At 42.8% G+C, this 20,190-nt stretch overlaps 1 protein-coding gene across 1 annotated transcript in view; it reads right to left on the bottom strand.

Annotated features, from left to right (window-relative positions):
• Positions 1 to 20,190, bottom strand: part of mpp7a (MAGUK p55 scaffold protein 7a) — a 134,337-nt gene that overhangs the window by 38,551 nt on the left and 75,596 nt on the right. Inside the window, exons 6-11 of the mRNA XM_053412545.1 lie at positions 20,037 to 20,168; positions 5,440 to 5,521; positions 4,853 to 4,938; positions 4,147 to 4,221; positions 1,832 to 2,028; positions 1,137 to 1,201 (exon numbers count right to left, since the gene is read on the bottom strand). Of these exons, the coding sequence (XP_053268520.1) occupies positions 1,137 to 1,201; positions 1,832 to 2,028; positions 4,147 to 4,221; positions 4,853 to 4,938; positions 5,440 to 5,521; positions 20,037 to 20,168 (637 nt within the window). The remainder of the gene's footprint in view (positions 1 to 1,136; positions 1,202 to 1,831; positions 2,029 to 4,146; positions 4,222 to 4,852; positions 4,939 to 5,439; positions 5,522 to 20,036; positions 20,169 to 20,190) is intronic.

Here is a 20,190-nt window from a genome sequence, read left to right as displayed (position 1 = left end):
TGTTTGACTTGTGGCTTTTGCATTTGTGTTTTCTTTTTATGCGCGCGTGTTAGACAGTGAGGCCACCTTCCTTTTTGTGTCATTTTTCTGTGGTGATATTCACTGTGGTGGTTTGAGAGCTCTTCTCACACCACTACAATGAACCTCTTCACTATACTTAAACCTAAAGCCAGGATCTGTAGGCCATAACTAATCGTTTCTGCTGCTGCCCCTTTCTTGTGTGACATGGTTTATGTTTTCTGTCTTCATTATGAGGCAATCAACCATCTTTGATTTATAAGGGTAATTTAGCTATAATCCCTCCATTTCCTGATCTCCTACATCCAGGCTTGTTATAACACATTTCTGCTAAGTACTCCATCTGATGCGTTCTCACTAACTTCGCTCTACTGAAGAGCAACGGTAAGAGTTAGGGTTACTATACAGGCCCCTATGGTAAGGTACATTAATGTGCTCCACAGTAAAGTGCAGCACCTCCATCACATCTGTAAGTCTATTATCAGATCATTAAGCTGTCATTAGGATAGCTGAGATGTGAGGAGGTGAGCTGGATAGGTAGGGTGCCTGGTGTTTTGGCTGGAAGGTGTTAAGGGTTCCAAAGGTTTTCCAGTGTGCGAGCCTCTTCCTTGTTTGCATTAAACCTCCTGCATGACTTAAATCACATCAAGAAATGGCAGGGCAGAGACGGACAGAGGAAGGAAAGTCTGGCTAGAGACTGCAAGAGAGACAAGAGAGTGAAACACGGAGCAGACGGGAAAATAAGAAGGAAGGTAAATCCAGACACAGCACTTCCTCTGATGACAGGCGTGAAGCGCTGGAACTGCACAGTGGCTGCAGAGAGCAGGGATGAGTTCTGACTAACATGCTTGATGTATACACTTTGTTAAGATGCATTCAGACATGCACTGAATTCGAATAATCTCCTGAAATTATCCCGGGGCTGCATATGGGAACGTTAGATCAGTTGCTGCAGACATTCTTCATGTGTGAAAGGAAAACTCTGGAGAAAGTTCAGACATTTTCGGGAGTTCATGTCTGAAGTCACTCCCTTGCATTATCTTCCCTGAGCCCCAACCAGCAGTGTAATGGTGTGTTGTGTTCTGGTTAGCTGGGACCAGCAGACAATATATGCTTACATGATCGTCTGCTCGAGGTCCTCTGGAATGGGAGAGTTGCAACAGGTCGTCGTAGTGCAAATCTCCTGGAAGAAGAGAGAGGAGGATTAAGAAAAAGAGGAGAAAAAGAAAATGAAACCATCAGTTTTCATGACTGTGTTGGGAATAATAAACACTACAGAGAGTCCACTCGTCTGTATCCACCAGGTTCATTCTGTCAGGTGAAACGAGTGAAAGCAAAGACGTGAGATGGGAAGTTGAAATAAAAACACACTTGCTGTTGACTAAAGATAAATCTCAATGTTTGTGAAATGTTCTCTTTCTCTTCTTTTCCTCCCTTCATCTTTACATGTGTGCATTTCTTTTTTTTTCCACCTCGGGTGCTTTTGGACAATGCCAAGAAACTGTCCCAGCCTCCTGAGCTCTGTGCTGCACATCAAGTGCGACCGTCCGAGCGCACACTGATGTGCGATTTTCCATCCACTTGCTGTCCAAAGTGGATCAGTACCAGCACTATCATTTTCTGTCATTACTCATTTCGGGCCAGACTTTGTGCGGAAATCCAGACTATTTTGGCAGTGTGAAGAAAGAAAAAAAACTGAGTAAAAGAGGGATAAAAACTTATACGACTTTGACAGGAGAAGAGACAGTTGAGCCAGCCTTGTTAAGAAGCAACAGCAGACAAAAGAGGTTGTTCTAGTAGGGTGGTTTCTTACCTTTCCTGGAACTGTTTGGACGGGATTAAGCCCGCACGGGGGTTAGCGTCACCCTCAAATTTCGCCTGCCACCACGTTGCATCATCTTGGCTCATGATCTGAAGGATGGTGCCCTTCTTGAAGGCGAGTCCAGCCTCTTTACATGGGATGGCGTTGTCATTCTTAGGGTCGTAGTCAAAGAGTGCCTTCACAAACACCTGGACATGCAGCAGGGGAGGGGGACAGAGAAAAACAAAGAGCGGGATTGAGGGCAGAGCAGGAAAGAGCAACGTTTCGCCGTAAATTACTTTTCCCTCCATTTCATGGACTGTGAATCCCGAGTCAACACTGCAAACACAGAAGGTGCTTCACCAAGGCTCAGGTTGATTTATCTAGAAAGGTCACAGCAATCAGAGCTTGAAACCAACTTCTTGTTAAGTTAGTCTCTCCATATTGTTCCATCAACACTTAGTATGGACTGATCCCTGCCACTGTTTTCCAAGTGTGGTGAGATTTAACATATCCTGAGTCAGAGCCTCCAATTGGATGTGCTCTTGTTCACCCTCTGACTTTCTCCGTTTCTAAATACAAGCTAATATCAGTAATCTTTCCACACCAATGACCAAACCAACACAGACAAACTGGTTGTTTTCTTTCTTTAAGGATTATGTCTCATTTGCTTTGGCAGTGTAGGTGGGGCACACTGCATCAACACAAAGGAAGCTGGATCTAAAAGTGGAAAAATCTGCAACATCTTTTCCAGTTGTGGGTGCTGAGAGACAACCTGGGGCACCTTGTTTTTCTCTTCAGTCCATATTGAATTGTGTCATAATGAGTTATCACAACTAAGATAACCTCAGTACATGTGGAGAGGAAAAAAACCGAGAGGGAAGGAAAGTGTGTGAGAAAGACAAATGCTGTTAGATTCAACTTTTTCCAAGTCCTCTTGATTTAATGGTTGCTTTGTGCCATGTAGTGAAAATATGTTTTAGACAGAGATGTTTTGTCTGGGCCACAAAAGCTGCTTTGGCCACTAAACAGACGAATATATACATCTACTTCGATCTGCCACCTTTCTTCTCTTGGCTCAGCTTTTTGGGCCAGTATGAATTCAGCCAATTATCTGCCCTTTGATGCCTCCAAACTACCTGACGTTAAGTGCACTAGCTATTCTCAGTGTTTGGCACTGGCAGAATATTTTTTTAGATGGGTACCTTAAGGAGCCAGACATTTTCAACCATTACATGATGACAAAGGATGTAAGTGAAGTACCCTCCTCAGAGCCTTTGTTTCACGTGCAGGGTGGGCTGACCTGTGAACAATGATAAACTGCCTTTGACTTCGAAAGCTTAGAACCGGGGGAGCGGATCCAGCTTCTGTCCGATCCTGATAGATGAGCTTGTGAGAAATGGTGTATCAACACCTCAGTGGGTAAGAATGATAATACGCTGGTTAAAGTGGAAGTTAAACCAACTCTTAGGATGGATAGCTACAAAGTACTGTCTTCTGGTGCAAGGAAATCAGTGATGGATTCACACAACACTTGGTGGAAGGATGCAGTATGGGTCAGGGGGTCAGGAACTTTCCCCCACTTTCTTTAATATTCCGAGGGCATCTTATGACATTTATGTCTATTTCTCAGCGAATCATTTTCAGGCAAGTTTAAGGAACTGATATTTCTAAGTGTGTGAAGGTTTTTGCAGATCCACATTTATAGGTGGTTACATTAGGGTACTGTTGGGACTAGGCGGAAATAGGCACTCTACTGTGTGCACTTGCATCCCAGAAAAAAAAGCCACTCTGCTAATGTCCACGGTTATTTCACATTCAGTTTAGGAGTGTAGTTTATTGTGCTGATCACTGTTTAGGGTTGTTTGGTGTTTAATGTTTATTCACATCCCCGATCCTATCCTTGTCGAATGCCTCTGCTGCATCTGTTACTGTCTTGCTGAGCTAAACTAAGCTAGTGTTTCAAATAAGTCTGGGAAAATCACAAGTTATATTCCTCAATGTAAGGTATTGCCAAATGTATTATTCTCTTAATGGTACTAAAACTCAGGTAGTGCTTCAGCACTGGTGTCAAAACATTTTAATAATGGTCACAACTCCTAAAAGGGCTTGGTTACTTTATTTTTCTTTCTCCTTTTCCTTCTCACCACTGTAGAGCACAGCTCCCTTCTTCCCTTGTACATATATCATTTCCTCACCGTGGCTCAAAAACAATGCTCTGCATCCAGAAAGGTATAACACTGGATCTGAGATGTTCATTTGATTTTTTTGGTGTGTCAATAAGTGAAACCAAAGTAACTTAACGATTTTTCAAGGATAGAACCTACCTTTGGCTCCTTGGTTGGCGCCTCGTCCTTCAAAGCGGGAACAACTTTAAAGGTAATGGCTCCTTGGGACTGGGCCTGGATGTTTAGAACGACAAGACAGATACAGTAAGTTTGGTCAGGATGGAGGAGGTGGAAACATCAGCCATCTGCCCTTGCAAATATTTTATTCCTAATCCAGTAAAAGTCACACAATGGAAAGCACAGTTTGATTCATCAGCAATGGAAGGTTTATTAGGATTAGATTACTCTGTCTAACAGGGTAGAGTGTGGGGGGTGTGGGGATAGGAGTGTTGAGAGCGATCATCTGCCTTTGAGGCCTTTGTGTCTGAGACTTAAAGAGACTCTCTCGTTCCTCTCCAGTTGTCCCTTCTGGCCCGTGACCGAGCTCATTTTGAGGCCTGCGGCAGAGCCCGCTGGGATGAACTACTGAGCATCAGTCTTATCCAGGGGATGCATGTGGTCTACAGGCCAGGAAAGACTTGTAGGGAAAGGACAGTGTTAGGTTTTCAGCACTGTGACAGGAGGCACAGGGTCCTAGATAAGTTAAGGGAGGTTTTTGCCATCACAAATAGGGAATGTTGAATGTTAATTCACCAAGAAACCTTTGGAGACACACACACACACACACGCACACACACGCACACACACGCACATACACACACACAAACACACAGGGCCTGAATGCAGTCAAAGAAATGAGGCTTACCAGAATACGAATGACTTCCTCTGGTTTCTTGTCATCTACAGGGATTCCATTGACCTCCTTCAGTTCATCTCCAACATGAATCAGTCCTGTACCACACAATAAACACAAAGTCTGCATATCTTCAATCGCTCTAATAATCCATTATTTTCATGTCCTAATATAAGTGAGCTACTGTGTAAAAGTCCAGTGCTTACAAAGCCTGCGGATGTGTACACTATAGCAGATTAATGTTTATCGTCATGGTGGCATTTGAGATTGGAAGACGAATCAAAACATTATTGTTAACACATGTGGAAATTTGCCTTTGGCTTCAGTGTGGTAGCGCTGGACACAATGGATACAAAGTCAAACAGAAAACATGTGGACAACATAACAGAGCTTCTCTCTATCATTTGTTCATATTACAAAGTGAAAGGCTATAATCTATGGACAGATGTGGAAAAATCAGGTGCCTAGATGATTCCTGAATACATTCCTTCTTTTCTGCACAATGGATTTGACTTAGTTGTACTGTAAATCACTTTCACACGTGATTCCAGACTCACATGGCTGAACCCACATCAGAGATAAAAACTGTTGGAACTGACCGCTTCTGTCGGCAGCCCCTCCTCTCATGATCCGGGCAACGAGGATTGCGCCTGTGTGATCGTCACGCATTATTGTTGCTCCCTACAAAGGAACAAAAGATGGCAATTAATATTGTCTCTAGTGATAGTCAGAGTTATCTGGAGGATTTGAACTAAATACAAGATGCTCATTTGTACCAAAATGGCAGATTTAAACGCATAGCAAATCAATCAGATAAATCTATTTTGTAGATTGTAATCGTGACTCAGTGCCAGCTGTCAATCATGATATCTCATTCCCTTTTTATAGCTTAAAATAACTAATTAAAACCAAACTTCCCGGAAAAGTTTGTATTTTTACATATCAGTGTGATAAGAATAACCTAAGATTAGAGAAACCATCTCACTTATTGATGTTTACTTTGACTTTTTACTTTGGTCCATGTCCTATTCACTAACATGGAGGAGACAAGGTTTATCTACAGTTAATGCTCTAAACCTTCAAGGTTTCATAAGTGATATATAATTTAAATTGTAAACGAAAGCATCAGGAAAAAGAAACTTTAAACATTTGAATACCTTTCAAATTAAATTGAGCAACAATAACACATCAACAACATAAGCATGCAAGTGAAATTATCCAAAATTTTAAACTGAGTGATACACACTACCCATCCTTTAATACCATTGTCACTACTGTAGTAGCGGGAGAAGTATCAATCTTTACAAAAAGAGCTGGTCCAGACGGAAAGGGGAAGGGTCAAACAGGTACGAGGTATTACACTTAAAACACACATATAAACACACAGTTGTCAAAGCCTTGGTGCTCAGCCAAAAAGACACATGGAGAAGAGGATAGTGTTTCAACTTCCTTCTGTGAAATGACAGTGTTCATCGGTAATGCATTTACCAGAAAACCTAAAATAGCTTTTTGGGTTCAAAATAAAAGAATAGACTTAATGGGTGCCAACCTGTCACAGCCGTCCCGCAAACACCAGTTAGGCACCAGCCTGGCTGGGATTTGGGATGTAATATGAGAGCAAACTGAAACTTAGGGTGAGTGTCATCCTCGCTTGGGCCGGACGACTCGAACCAGACAGTTGCGTTGTCTAGTCAACACATAGTTAGTCCCGGCTGAAACTCATCCTTCCACCCTTACCTGGCTGCTATTCCCATCAGCCCTGAAGATTGTTTTTATTACTGTTGCACAAAAAAAGGGGGTTGGAGCCTCCCCTCACCCCGGTCACCAGCCGTGGTTTATTTCAGCTGTCTGAACCGATTGCTGCATGGATCGACCAATGAGTGCAACAACATGGCCCTCTGGTTCGTGAGATTTTCCTGTTTGCCTTCCACTGACAGGCCTGAAGTACTTCTGGCTACTACCATGGATGGGAAGCACAGCAGGAGATATCAAAAGAACCTCCTCAAAGACCAAAGAGGCCTCTGGTTTGTGCCACTTCACCAATCTATTAACATGTCATCTTGGTTATTTTCATGACCTTTTCACACCTAATGGTTTTCCTCCTCGATAATGGTTTCATCAAGGCCTTTGGGGTGGAGGTAGAGATGAAAAATAGGGAAAGACATCAGGATAAGACAGTAGTAGTGTCTGTAGAGAGTCTAATAGAATAATAGGGGTAATTAAAGCGATGGGAGAGGTTGCAGTAGGAGAGAAGACAGTGGAGCAGGTCAGCAAGAGGGGAAGGCACTTTCGGACTGTGTCAGGGTCACATAAAACCCCAGCAGTGTGACTTAAAGCAGCTGTCTGTGATGCAAGGGCCCCCAGACAGACAGAGAGACCTTTTTGTGTATGTGTGTCTGAAAGAGAAGATTGCTGCAGGGAAAGAGACCGAATGTGACAGACAACAGGGTGAGGTGGGGAGTTCGTAGGAAATCTCACAGGAGTATTCAGACATGTGGTCATTACCTCTCTCTACTTTTTCTTTCTGCTTCTCCAGAGTTGGCTGATGACCAATGGTATGATGGATTTTTATTAACTTTCATCTGGGGTACCTGGTGGATGCTGGCAGTCTAAAGGCTAACCAAACATTAGAGAGGGAGCCTTGGCCTCAAAGTCTGTGAGGACAAAAGGCTGAAAAAACTCTGCTGCACCACATGCCCATGTCTATCTATGGAGTCTGCTCACATATGGTGTGTAGATATAAATTGTGTTTTGACACATATGGCTTAAATCACATGTTGAAACTCTGATGCCATTTAGAAACACCAGTTTTATGACTTTTACTGCAAGTGGCAATGGTGATTACAGGGCAGCACATCTAGAGACAAACAAAAAGAGATGGGATCGTGAAGCCGAATCTTTGGGGAGCGAGTAGACCATTTTATTCCCATTCAAACCACCACGCTTTATATGTTTTATCACCAGTATAGAAACAAACATGAGCATCAATGGATGCATTTTCAAAATTGTGTTTCTTCTATAAACCTCTTTGACTTCTTACGGTTAAAACAAACTGTAATAATTTTGAGCTCTATACTTTGCAATTTTCATCTGACCCACTGCACTCCAAAGTGAAGGGTCCACTTGGTTCAGCCAAGCTAGCAGCAAGCGAGCAGGAGATATGTGGAGGGAGGGAGAACCCCCCGTCATAATCTGGCCAGCCCCGTCCTGATCTCAGCACTGGTACGGTAGCCAAACAAGCGCTGTCTGATAAGAATAGCTGAAGGAGGCCAAAACGCTCCAGTGGCAACACCAGAGAGCCAAAAAGGAGGGTAAGTGGAAGACCAGAGGAGAGTCAGGATAGGACAGCCAAGTAGACTCAGAGAGGGAGAGACAGCGGGGACAAGAGTTGGGGTTTGGATTGAAAGGTAGTGTGGGTGTACGTGAGATTAGGAGGCAAATACAGTATAGACTCAATGGATATGATGTGAGACACTGACAGAATGTAAGAAAACAAGTACATAGCTGGACCACGTAGTTTTTGGAAAACACCTACTTACAATAGAAAGAAGCTAAATCCTGTTAAAAAAACTAAAAAATATTTACAAACTAACTAGATATACAATAATATGATAATAATCATTGTGCAATAGCATCAAAGTTGCATTTTCCTCGATGTCAGCCAATTTCAGCTGTTTGTTTCTCCCCTCTGTGTGCTCAGATATACCATATTTAATGCAGCCAATAAAGCTGTGCATAGTTTTCTGTTTCTATTGTAACAGAACATATCAAATATCCAGAAACGCAGCTCATTAAGACGACATGTTAACCATCAGTGACTTCAAAGCCAGTTCCTAGCTGCTGCTCTGCTAACATCCTAGATTTCATCATCAGATAATATCATCAGACAGATCAGTTAATGATAATTTTTTGATCACTCAGATGTTTGTGCTGCTTTATCTTTACAACATTAACATAAAATCCTAATATTAACATTTTGAAGAATGCAATTTCCCCTATCCTTGATCATTTAAGTCACTCTTTTCCTTTCACCTCATTAAATCTACAGTCCACCTTGATTCTCTATTTCAATCCTCAAGGGGTGTAACAGCCTCTCTTGGAGGCCCGACGAATTCCTAGGAAACACAGAGAGCCGTTCAAATCCAACCTCCTGAACTCAGCACCACCTTCCCCTATGCCTTGATACCCTGTGGGTACTATCATCAGCAGTCAGCCTTGCATGACCACTAATGAGGAGTCCCTGCTCTGTTAAACAAATACATAAACAGTTTGGCTAAAACCGAAATAAGCTGCACACTGTGTATGGGGAAGCAAACATAAGGAAGAATCAAGGGAGGTGAAGACCCTCAAGCACCTAGATGGGCTTCCTGGTGTAGAAGTTAAGCATTAGCACAAGGTTTACACCCAGCCTTCAACGCCTGCTGGCACATGGAAGTCATTTCAGACATTTCCTTTTGCATGAAAACAGTGCAGGAAGTCAGAAGGGGAATATCTATGTCTGTCAAAGCACATACACGCATGAGGGACAGCATGTGTAAGTGGGTTTTTGTGTGCATGCAAGCACATCTGGGTGTTTGTTTCTATGAGAGTGTTGCAGTGGGACTCTACCTGAAGTCAGGTCAAACAGGCCCGAGAGAAACCTCAGAAGACTGGATGATTGATGCTGGACAGCCACTAAACCTGATGAATGAGCTATATTAGCAATTAGAGACGGAGACACCACTTAACCACCAAGTAGATCAACTCCACTATTTGCGCAGGAAATAGATAGCACAGTGGGTATTACAAGACGGTGCAGAAACTTGTTAAGGACTCTCTCTTTCTGTTGTCAACCACTGCGGTTTGCTTGAGGAAAAAAGTCTCTTCACAAAATACCAGCTGAAGGGCAGAATGCACAGAAATACACAGCCAGAGACCAGAGGGGGTTCATCTTGGACCAGAGAGGGCCTTCGAGCTGTGGTCAATTAGTCATTAGTAAGGCGATCCTAAGACTCCACTCCATACGTGATCAGCACCATATGCAGCCACCGCTCCTAGCTCTATTCCTCAATTTCTAACACATAAATGCCCCTGATTGTTATTGTTGGGCTGGCCCAGATACAATGGCTCACTCTCTGCTGTGTGATGAGGAGAGCTGGAGTGACGCTTGTCCGTATCAAGTCATCACCCCTCCCAGCACATGCACTGACTGGAGCACACATGCTGAGATGGCAGGCACATTAAGTATGTGATGACAAATGGCTCACACCTCATACAGTGCGGAAAAGAAGAGAGAAAAGGGACTGACATTTGGATCCCCTCCTGCATTGAAAGCGTGCGTCTCTTAGACAGAATGAAATGGAGGCAAGATTGTCCAGGGAACTGTCAGCGTTTCGTAGTGCTATGAAACTTCAGCAGATAAGACGAGTAAGACAAGCTGGATGTTGGATGTCTCGTTGTGTTAGCTTGGCTATAGGACCGGCCACAAAAAAAGATTCTGGCAAGCAAAGTCTTTATTATGGGGCAATTACAGTGGCCTCTGGCTGATGGACTGGATGGATGGATGGATGACATGATGGAAGCTGGCTGGCTTGTACTATGGTTGTATGGATGACGAGAGGTCTGGCTAGTTGTCTTGGCTCGTCATAAGTCTCGGGGTCTAGGGTAGACTACGTACGGTCTGTTTACAAAGTGCCCCAGTGGGACAAAGGGATCCTAGACTGTCTTTATCTTAGCGATGGCCACAACTCAAGCCACTCCAATATTCCTACAAGCAGGTTGCTCCCTTTAAAAGCACACAGCTCTCGGCCAGTAACAACCACTCAAAACATAGCCCCGTGAACCAAATCGGACGTCGGGCATTTGACAAACATTATTTCACCCTCCAAATTGAGAGCGACAAGGGAAAACAAACATAAGCGGCCTGGGCAGAGAGGCCGACCTGTTTTGACATGATGTCACTTAACAGCAAAAGTGTAACGGCGACAATAAACTCCTGCCGACTGCTGTGTTGACTGGTATGTTTAGAGGTATAAATACGAGTGTAGTGGAAACACATGCTGGCAGTCTTCACACCAGATGTCGACCATGGAAAGAACCAAATACAAAGTGGGAAAGGGCCTCTTGGACATTAAAACACAATTACTTCCAATCATATCTGGTGTTGGAGTGTGTCATTTCATCTTACCTCACCAAGATGGCATAGAGCCCCCACATATAACACACATGACCATTCCACGCACTACAGTCCAACTTATTTATGAGCTCTTACAGACTTTCTTGTATGCTACGGGCTTTGGTGCTGCTCAGAGAAAGTAAAATCCTCTAATATTAGGGCATTCGGTCATGATCAGAAAATCCATTTAGCGTTATGGTCACCTATAAAGATTAATACAGCGCTGTTAAGAATTAGCAGGGGGCCAGATGAAAATCCGAAAGAAGCCAGGCGAGCAGTGAAAGGTACTTGAGGTTTTATGTCAAATGGTTTTGCTAGCTGATGCAACACAGCTCCTGCTGCATGGCCAGTCCCCTTTGGGTGACCCGCTGCATGCCTTTCCACCTGTTTTATTAAATCACTTGTGATTGCAACTAATAAAAGCTACCCCTTCCCAAACTTACCCTCATTCCTTGCCGGCCTCTCAGCCTAAGCCAGGCTCTAGTTTCCCTTTTTTATTTCCTTAACCTCGGTCTTGACCTACCAGTCATAATTAACAGGTATACTGAGAAAAAGGAAAATTGCGGGTCATTATTATGATAATTACGGCAAGCAGGAGGGAATCCAGGAGCGGCTGCCAGGTAGTTTAGCGCAGAGGGCCTTTTGACTGGACGGCTTACCTTCATTTGTCTTCCTCCACCGCCTCTTTCCTTTTCCTCTGCTGCCTCTTTAAACCTTAATGTTAGAACAAGTCATTACGCTGTTGCTACGAAAACACACTTAGCGCCCCACCTCAGTACTTCAGATAGGTGCCGGCGAATTTGGGGCGTGTGAATATGTGTATGACTATCTCACCAAATGTGTGTATTTGTTTCCATGCTGTCCACATGAATCACCATGTAGACTGAGTGGAATCGCCGTCCCTTTGCTACAAGCTGGGCAGTGCCAGATATTTAGTCATTATGTACTCTATGTGTGTGTGTGTGTTTGATTCTTGTCCTGCATGAGCTGTATGAGCGCATACAAAGAGACAGTTGTGTTACAGTCGAGGAGAGGTCTATCTCTGCTCTGGGATTGTTTAGCGTTTTCCCTGTCGTTATCCCAAGTAAAGAAAACAGCACTTTCACATGTCACTTTTCATTTCCAAAGTGGGCTGAGAAGCAGAGCCGCCGAGGAGCGCCTGGCCCGGCGGGGCAACAATGCCCACATTCAGCCACCGGGCTCTGCTGCTCTCTGAACGGCAAACAGAAAAGAGCAGAGGGGTGTCGGGTATGTGTGTCCATGTGTATGATTGCACACGATGGGAGGAAGACGTTATATTGAATAGGGCCATGAGATTAGGATCTGGGAATGCCTCAGATGTGGCTTTGGAAGCTGTGCGTGTTTTCACATTCACAACTCAACAGGCTGCAAGGGCGGTGAAACAGCAGCTGGACCTGAGTGTTGTACAAGCACACACCAAAGAACAGGCTCAAGGACTTTTCCATGTCCACTTTATGCAATAAACATTCTCATTTCCTATGTAAGTTGAATTTTATTTTATTTACTATTGTATTTGTAATAACTTAATAGGAAATTGTATGTACAAAAATACTTTTATCAATATCACTTGTTCCAATGACACTCACACACCAGACACATATGCTGTTAATTAGGCATTAAACTGCAGCCTTTCCACCAAACAATATTCAATGATAACCTGTGAATTATTAATCAGAGAAATCTTAGATTGAATATGAATTCTACTCCTAACATATTTCCTCGGACTATTTTAGGCATTTGACTTCTATGTAACCGTGGATGAAAGAGGTGTCTCATCAAGTATCCAAAGCCATAGTCAAACCTGTTAAATGCATTTACTCACTTGATACCTCAAATCCAATAAAAGGCATTGAAAATGACATCACCCTCTAAGCTCTTGGCTGTAAGAAGTGCAGCCTAAATGGTCTTTCTATCCCCAGCTTGAAGTTTTGAAGTAACTTTGGCTTCGCAGCTAGAAATAATATGGACATTTCTGAATTAATTCTATTGTGTGTCACTTTGACACACAGTATACAGTGGGCCTCTAATCCGTTAACTGGACACTTAGGAGGAGCGAGGGGATCCTACTCAGGTTCTGAGTTGTGCAAAGTAAACATAATGTGTATGACAAATTCTAGATCGATCCTATCAGGTCAGGTTGTCTATCACACTGCATTTACAGGACATTCATCTCCATCTGTGTGGGCTATTTGACAAAATACAGTGCAGTGAGAAAGAAACTGCTCTTATGAGTGTTATTGATAGTTTCACAAGTTGTATTTGTGTTTTCTTTTAAATCATATTTATTTATAATAAAGGTTATTGTTAGCCTCAGTTACTTTTTTAGAAAAATTGCACTGTGTGAAGTGCATACCTCCACCAATGTCACATTTAAATTAACTAAATCCACAATTTCTTTCATTGAGATTCAATTAATCCCTGAGAAATTGACGAAAATGTCAAAAGAATGGGTTGGATGGGTTCATCTCTGACCCATACCACATCCTTCTATCAAGTTGTGTGGCAATCCGTGTAAGTTTGCCTAATCTTGCGTACAAACAAACCAACTAAGAAATGGACAGGGGTATGTGCTATATATTGGTATCTGTATCGACGAAATGTATATCCTCTGGACTCTATCTTGCACCTGGATATAGCAGGTAAAACCGCAAACACACACAGAGATGCACACAATGCACACACCCACACAAACACATGCAGTTGAACCTAGTGCTGGATAGACAAAATGGCACACAGAGCCAGTCAACAAAAGCAGTGCCCTCCATTTGTCTGGATGTTTTTGAATGCAGTGCTCCATCTTCCTGTGCAGCACTCCCAAGATGCTGCAGCCTAATCCATCAAGTGGCAGATGAATTGCTTTTAAAGCACATGGGTCTATCTGCAAAACACTAACATGTGTGCTCTCTGCTTTAATCTCATTAACTGCTCCATTAATCTACAGCCAGTGACATTACTTTCCCCTTGCTCGCAACATTCTGACGCAAAATGGACAAGTCACTTTCAAGAAAAACCCACACATATATGTAGATGTGTCCTTTAACTTTCTCAATTAAGAACTTACTCGAGCAATAAAACTCTAAAACTGTATTCATCCTCTAAAGCTGTGTTTGCGCACATTCCTGCCAGCACAGATTTAACACATTATGATGTGGATGACTTTTGGACTCCGCAGAGAAGGACACTGAGTGCAACTATCCGAATGAATGCATTTGTAAAGGCTTCCAGACAAATGGAATCAGAGCTGCCACGATCCGACCGTCCTAATTGTGTCATGGAGAAGAGGCGGAGCGTCTGAGAAAAGATGAGAAAAGCATGGCATGTAAAGTTGCCAATAGCTCATTCCAGCCACTGCCATCCATGGAAAACCAAGCTGAATCGATCACAAGACTTTTCCTGTCTCTTTGCAATTATCGACTCCCTTATTAAGAAAAGAAACTCCACCGACATCAATCATACAGTTGGAGCTTTTACAATAATAATGTTGGACATGTCATCTATATTCGTATGTGCAGCGACTACTGCAGCTCTGAAGTCAAACCAGTGCTATTTGTGGGTCTATAATGAGAAGTCCAGCTGATCCGCTAGTATCCAGTGGCTGGGGCGGCTGGGTGGCCGAGCCCAGCGGTGTATGGTCGTATTGACTGGTGCTAGCTGTTGCCAGTAAGGATGCCATGTAGGCTGGCACGACAAAGTGGATGGCAGAGACCCTGCAGTTACACCCAATGGCACCCAGTCATGATAGGAAAACAGAGCAGAGAGAAGAAGAGAGGAAGGGGAGCGACAGAGCCCGATATTGGCTCGGTCACATAACTGGCAGTAGCAGTTTTATGGCTGCTAATGATGCCTAACAACTTGAAATGGAAGAATCAAGCAAGGAACGGATGGATGGAGTAATATTGCACGAAGGCTCAACAGGAATGTGAAAGAAATGAGCACAAAATATTACAGTTCAGAGCAACAGGTGTCCACATGGACATGGAAGACATAGACATAGAAATGCACTCAAAGCATTTATTTCTTTGCAATGCCACAAACAAAATACGCTACATAAAAAATCTAAATGCAAAGACTCCCTAGAAAAGAGACCTGATAGAAAAACCAGATGAATTTACGAGTGGGAGAGAAGGAGAGAAATATGGCGTGTTAGTAGGAGGACATTTGAAGATGAACTGAGTGGGAGAAGTGAATGACGAGTCCTCCGACAGCGCCGAGGTCCGGCACCGAATGAGTGACATTGAGCGAGATGACGAATGATGCATAAAACGAACGTGAACACAGTGGGGGCACATGCGCCGAGTATCTCCAATCCAAGCCTGCTATTTACATCTGCGTCACACAGGGCTTCCAAAACATCCCAACGAGCAGAGCAGAGACGACCACAGCAGGCTTGTCAGTCCTTAATGTTCTCACATCATCGCGATGGTCGCCCGGCTGCTGCGGCGTACCCGCCTTTGGACGCCCAAATTCGTCTTTTGCCGATGAACATATTTTCTGTGTGGGGACTTGGAATTTCCAGAATGCTTTGAGATGACGTAGTGACTCCTCCACTGCTGAGAACTATCAATTAGCCAGTCACAGAGTGATGATTATAAATGGTCAACTATGGCAGATTACTACACCAGCACCAAGAAAGTGACAAATATCAAGAGAAATGATGGCATAAGGTTTCATTAATAACAACTTAAGCCCTAACACTATATAACTTTTGAATTAGATGTTTTTGCAGGTCATGTTTTAGGGGGTCTGGATCCGAGCTACAAACTCCTGGGCATGAATTGTGTAACACCGGTGAATTCTGGCTTCCCTCAACTTTTGTCTACAATACTCCTATTAGTCAGTTTAAACTCGGGCCTTTTGTCACCAGAAGCACATTTCTTGAGTATATCAACTACACCGTGCATCTATGCAGCACAGGTATTTAATGTTCCAACATGTGAGCTAATAAATCAGCCCGTTTGGGAAAGCAGCGGGAGAGTACAACAAAAAAAAGGGGTTAGAAGAAGAATAAGGGGGAGTTTGTCCTGGAAGATAAAGTTTTTACTGTATCACTGAAATGTGGCTTGAAGTCACGCTCTGAGAATGATAGAAATAAATCAGAGCTACTGAATACAAACTACTCAACTAATCGCAATTAACATAATGGATGAGTCACAAGGAAAGGGGCCTGCGTGCTAACTACACCCAAATCCCTATATCGCCCAGAAATATAGAATGAGACAAAGGCTGACTGAGATACAAAAGAGCAAAGTAAGGAGAGACAGAAAGGAAATGAGATATCGTATAACCCGTTGTTATGATGTCAAGTTTGAGAATTTCAGGCTGATTATATGAAATTGCGAGTTAAAAGGGCACTTCCAAATCAATTTGGTGCGGTGGTGAATGAGGACCCTGCAAAATGAGAGGGTTTTTATTGGTTAGTTGAATGGCTGTGACTTCACCATGAGCATCTGACCCACTGGCTGTTTCCCTAATGTACAATCTAACTGTTCATTAGGGTCCATTTCCCTCTAAAGATCTACAGGTTGGCAATTTTCAAGGGGCCACGGGTAAATAGCAGAGCCTTAAAATTTACTGTAAGTTTAAAGGGTAAAAAAGGAGTGACTTCACCTGCACAAATGACAAAGTACCATGAGTTTATTTAGTAAGGAATATTAGGGAATTGCCCATTAAGTGTAAAATTGTGACTTGCGTCAATGCCATGTCAGCACCTTTGTATATATGTATATTGTGCAGCAGAGCAAGAGCAGTGCTGGAACGCTGAATTATATTTTCATAAAGAAACAATTGTATATATTTTTCGAACTTTAATTAAAGAATCAAGAATGCAAGATAACTATGATTAGTCGGGAATAAAACTTACAAAGTCAGCATGATAAATTGCATTGCACTGCATTGTATAAAGTAAGGAAGTACGTTTATTTTTATTGGACCTTTCTCAGACCGGAGTAACAAAATGCTTAAGGATAAATAAAAAACAAAGTGATTTTTTTTAAGACTTAGTAGTTGTTTGATCTGTCATGCAACAGTTTGTTGGAAAAGCATCAAGATGTGTTTCCCACCAGCCTCAGTGACGGAGATGCAAATCCCCAATAAATGTAGAAATATCTCACTTTCTTCTGGAACTTACTACAGTGTTTTTGTTCCATTCCTACATGACCTACTTGATCAATGCATGTCTCATTCTCTTGGGACATATTAATTCCTCAGTGGACACAAGACAAGGAAGAGTCATAGGCTCCGACAAAACAATGATGGAGGTTTAAAGCACTGTCTGTCCCTGAGGTCTCAAAGCATTTGTCCAAAAAGAGGCCAGGTCTTTCTTTCCTTTGCAAAAATTCAAAACCATCACACAGGACATTTCCGAGGTGGCTCACTGCCATAATAGCCGTTCTTTAGTAATCATTGTTTGCTTCCATGCACAAACAGGAAAAGAACATGCCATGCAGTAGAAACCCTACTGTTGTTTACACCAAGGTCAGGCCAAAATTATAGCCACAGGTGATTATGGGCAGTAGTCGTGCCCTGTGGGTCCTTTGGGCAGTGGAGAGGGCAGCTATGGATCCTTAGAATGAAATCACTCCACAGCAATAGGCTGGAAATTCAGGCTCATTCCTCTGCTATGTAATATGTTGCTGTGTAGTTTGATTTTGGTTTTCACATTGCTGAATTAGTTGCAATGAAACAAATGTATTTAATCTAATGCAAATTGAAAGTTATTTGCTGCTGTAAATCTTAACTAGTAGAGGACTTTGAATCAAAGACTGCCAAAAATCTTTGGTAAATGGTCTGTATTTCACATAGCCCTTTTCTAGTCTTGATGGACACTCAAAGCTCTTTATAGTTCAGCTTTATGCCATTCACACACAGCCTGCATCTATGGGCAGCACATTTTGTTCTATGACGGGCAATTAGGGGTTCAGTATTTGCAAAAGGACACTTCAGCATTCAGATGGGGAAGAATGGGATTGAACCTCCAACCTGAAATTCTAATGATATATTGTATTTGGAGAAAAATATTCAATGAAATTTATTTAATAGGAGGAGTACTTAAATCTGACCTTGTGTTGACCCCTAAAAGAAAATTGAAGGCACATTGTTTTCTCTATTAAGATATTAACTCAAAACCTAGTTTGCACTCTGAACCTATAAACTAAAACTGAGCAACTATACTACTTGAGAAACACCTTCAATATTGTGCATATACACAGCATCACACATCATAAATTTGTGTTTCAGTTTAATGGAATAACACCAGCTAGATGATTAAGCGAACTGGGATGGGTGTAAATCCCATTATGGTTTCGTGCAACGTGATCCAACATCAGGCTCGCGAGAGGCCTTAACAGGAAGCACCCGTGACAATGTGTGTTGTGAGAAAGAGCGAGAATTCCTCAAAGCCACATTATTACATTCAGCAGCTCCGCAGAACATGCTACAGGCAGCAACCCAAAAATGGCTTAGGTGTGTTCTCCTTTCCCCAGGGTGTGGTGAGAGGAGTGCGCCGGCCTGGAGCCAAGGTGGCGGTCAGGGCGAAAACCACAAAGTGAAAATAGAGGCGGCTGTGGGCCCAGGGCATGTCCGGCACAAATCGAAGGTGGGCAGGGCCACGGCACAAAACAGAATACGGCGCTGACAGATGGAGGACTTTCACAGACCATTGAAGACTTGAGCAGTTGCGTTCTGGTGGGGTTACAGAAGCCCACTCCCAAATGTGCCTCACTGGCTGACACGGCCAGGGGAATGCATGGTATGGCAGTCATCTAACAACGCAGACACCCAGGATGTCGAGGGATGTGGTGAAAATGAGAATGCCAGCCAAGATGTCGCTCCTGCACGCTTAGGGCCGTAGGTCTAGACAGATGGGTGTTTTTTTTACTACTGGGACCGTGTCTGCAGAGCACTGACATGTGAGGCATGTTACAATAAGAGAGCAACACTGACCAGGATAGAAAAGGAAGCCGTTCACAGACACCAAGCCTAGACTGGCTGAAAATACTCATGGCCAAGAGCTGGGTAATTGAGGTCAGCTTTGGTGTGCTTACAACTTCAAGGTTGTGGGTTGCATTCCCACAGGCAAGTACCTCAAAAGCAAAAGCATTTATGGTATCGGTTTGACCTGTGGTGTGGATACTGCTTTGATACAAGAGGTTTTTAGAAATCCAGGGATCAGTGAACAACAGAGAGATAAGATGATTTTAATAATATAAAGATATTCACCTTAAATAATGAGGTGCCTGATGTTCAATTTCTTTTGGAGACATTTCCTTTTTAAAATGTACTATAAAATTGATAGTAAAGGCCCCTGGCATTCTCTGACTCCATCCAGGAATGTTGTGGCCAATGGTTTGCAACTTAACATCACTTTTTGCGACTAGGGTGCACCAAAGATTTAAGTGTTTTAACTTCCTGAAACCTTCTACAATCTGCTGAAAACCACAATGTACGAATCCAATAAATTATTTCTCAAAATAGCCATTTTCAGACGTGAATGTCTGGAAAATTGGGTCCAACCAGGATCAGAGTTGGCACATATGAGGAACGCAGCAGGAGATTGACCAGATCGTATGTGTTTATGACAACAGGAAAATGTACAGAACATTGAGGTAAGGGTGTCTGGGTCGAGCATACTTGAGGCAGGATATGACAAATTCTGCTATGGTTATCACGTGCCTGTGTTTACAGCACATCAGCACCAGTGTCGGCTCTTAAATCCAAAAGCTCTTCTACGTCAATGACACATCTTTTTCATCCTGATATATTTGTATTCTTTTTGTGTCTCTCATGTGTTGTAAACGTCACCGATATGTCAACTAACTCACTGTAAATATTCCTCCTGTATTCTCATATGAACTCATTCAGACATTTTCTGGCCATTTCAAAAGAGCGATGGCAGGAAAAGTTCCAGGAAACGACTCTGACATTTGCGTTCTCACAAACAGCTTGTCCGGAATAAATGCAGGAAAATGTCTTTGCTTCAGTACATGTTTCTAACAGCAGCTTATAACAGACAAAGTTACTTACAAGAGGCTCCTTGTTTTTAACCAGTCTGATGATTTTAACTGAATCCTCATCATCGTCAATGTCTTCAGGTAGTGGAGGTAGTTCGGGGTCGTAATTCTTCAGGGCAACTGTATCGTGGACTTTCAGAAGGCTCTAGAACGAGAAGAAAGGGGAG

This window comes from Pleuronectes platessa, chromosome 20, assembly GCF_947347685.1.
Source record: "Pleuronectes platessa chromosome 20, fPlePla1.1, whole genome shotgun sequence".
Lineage (NCBI taxonomy): Eukaryota > Metazoa > Chordata > Actinopteri > Pleuronectiformes > Pleuronectidae > Pleuronectes > Pleuronectes platessa.
The sequence above is the reverse complement of the archived record's forward strand: the minus strand, read 5'-3'. Positions and strand labels throughout refer to the sequence as shown.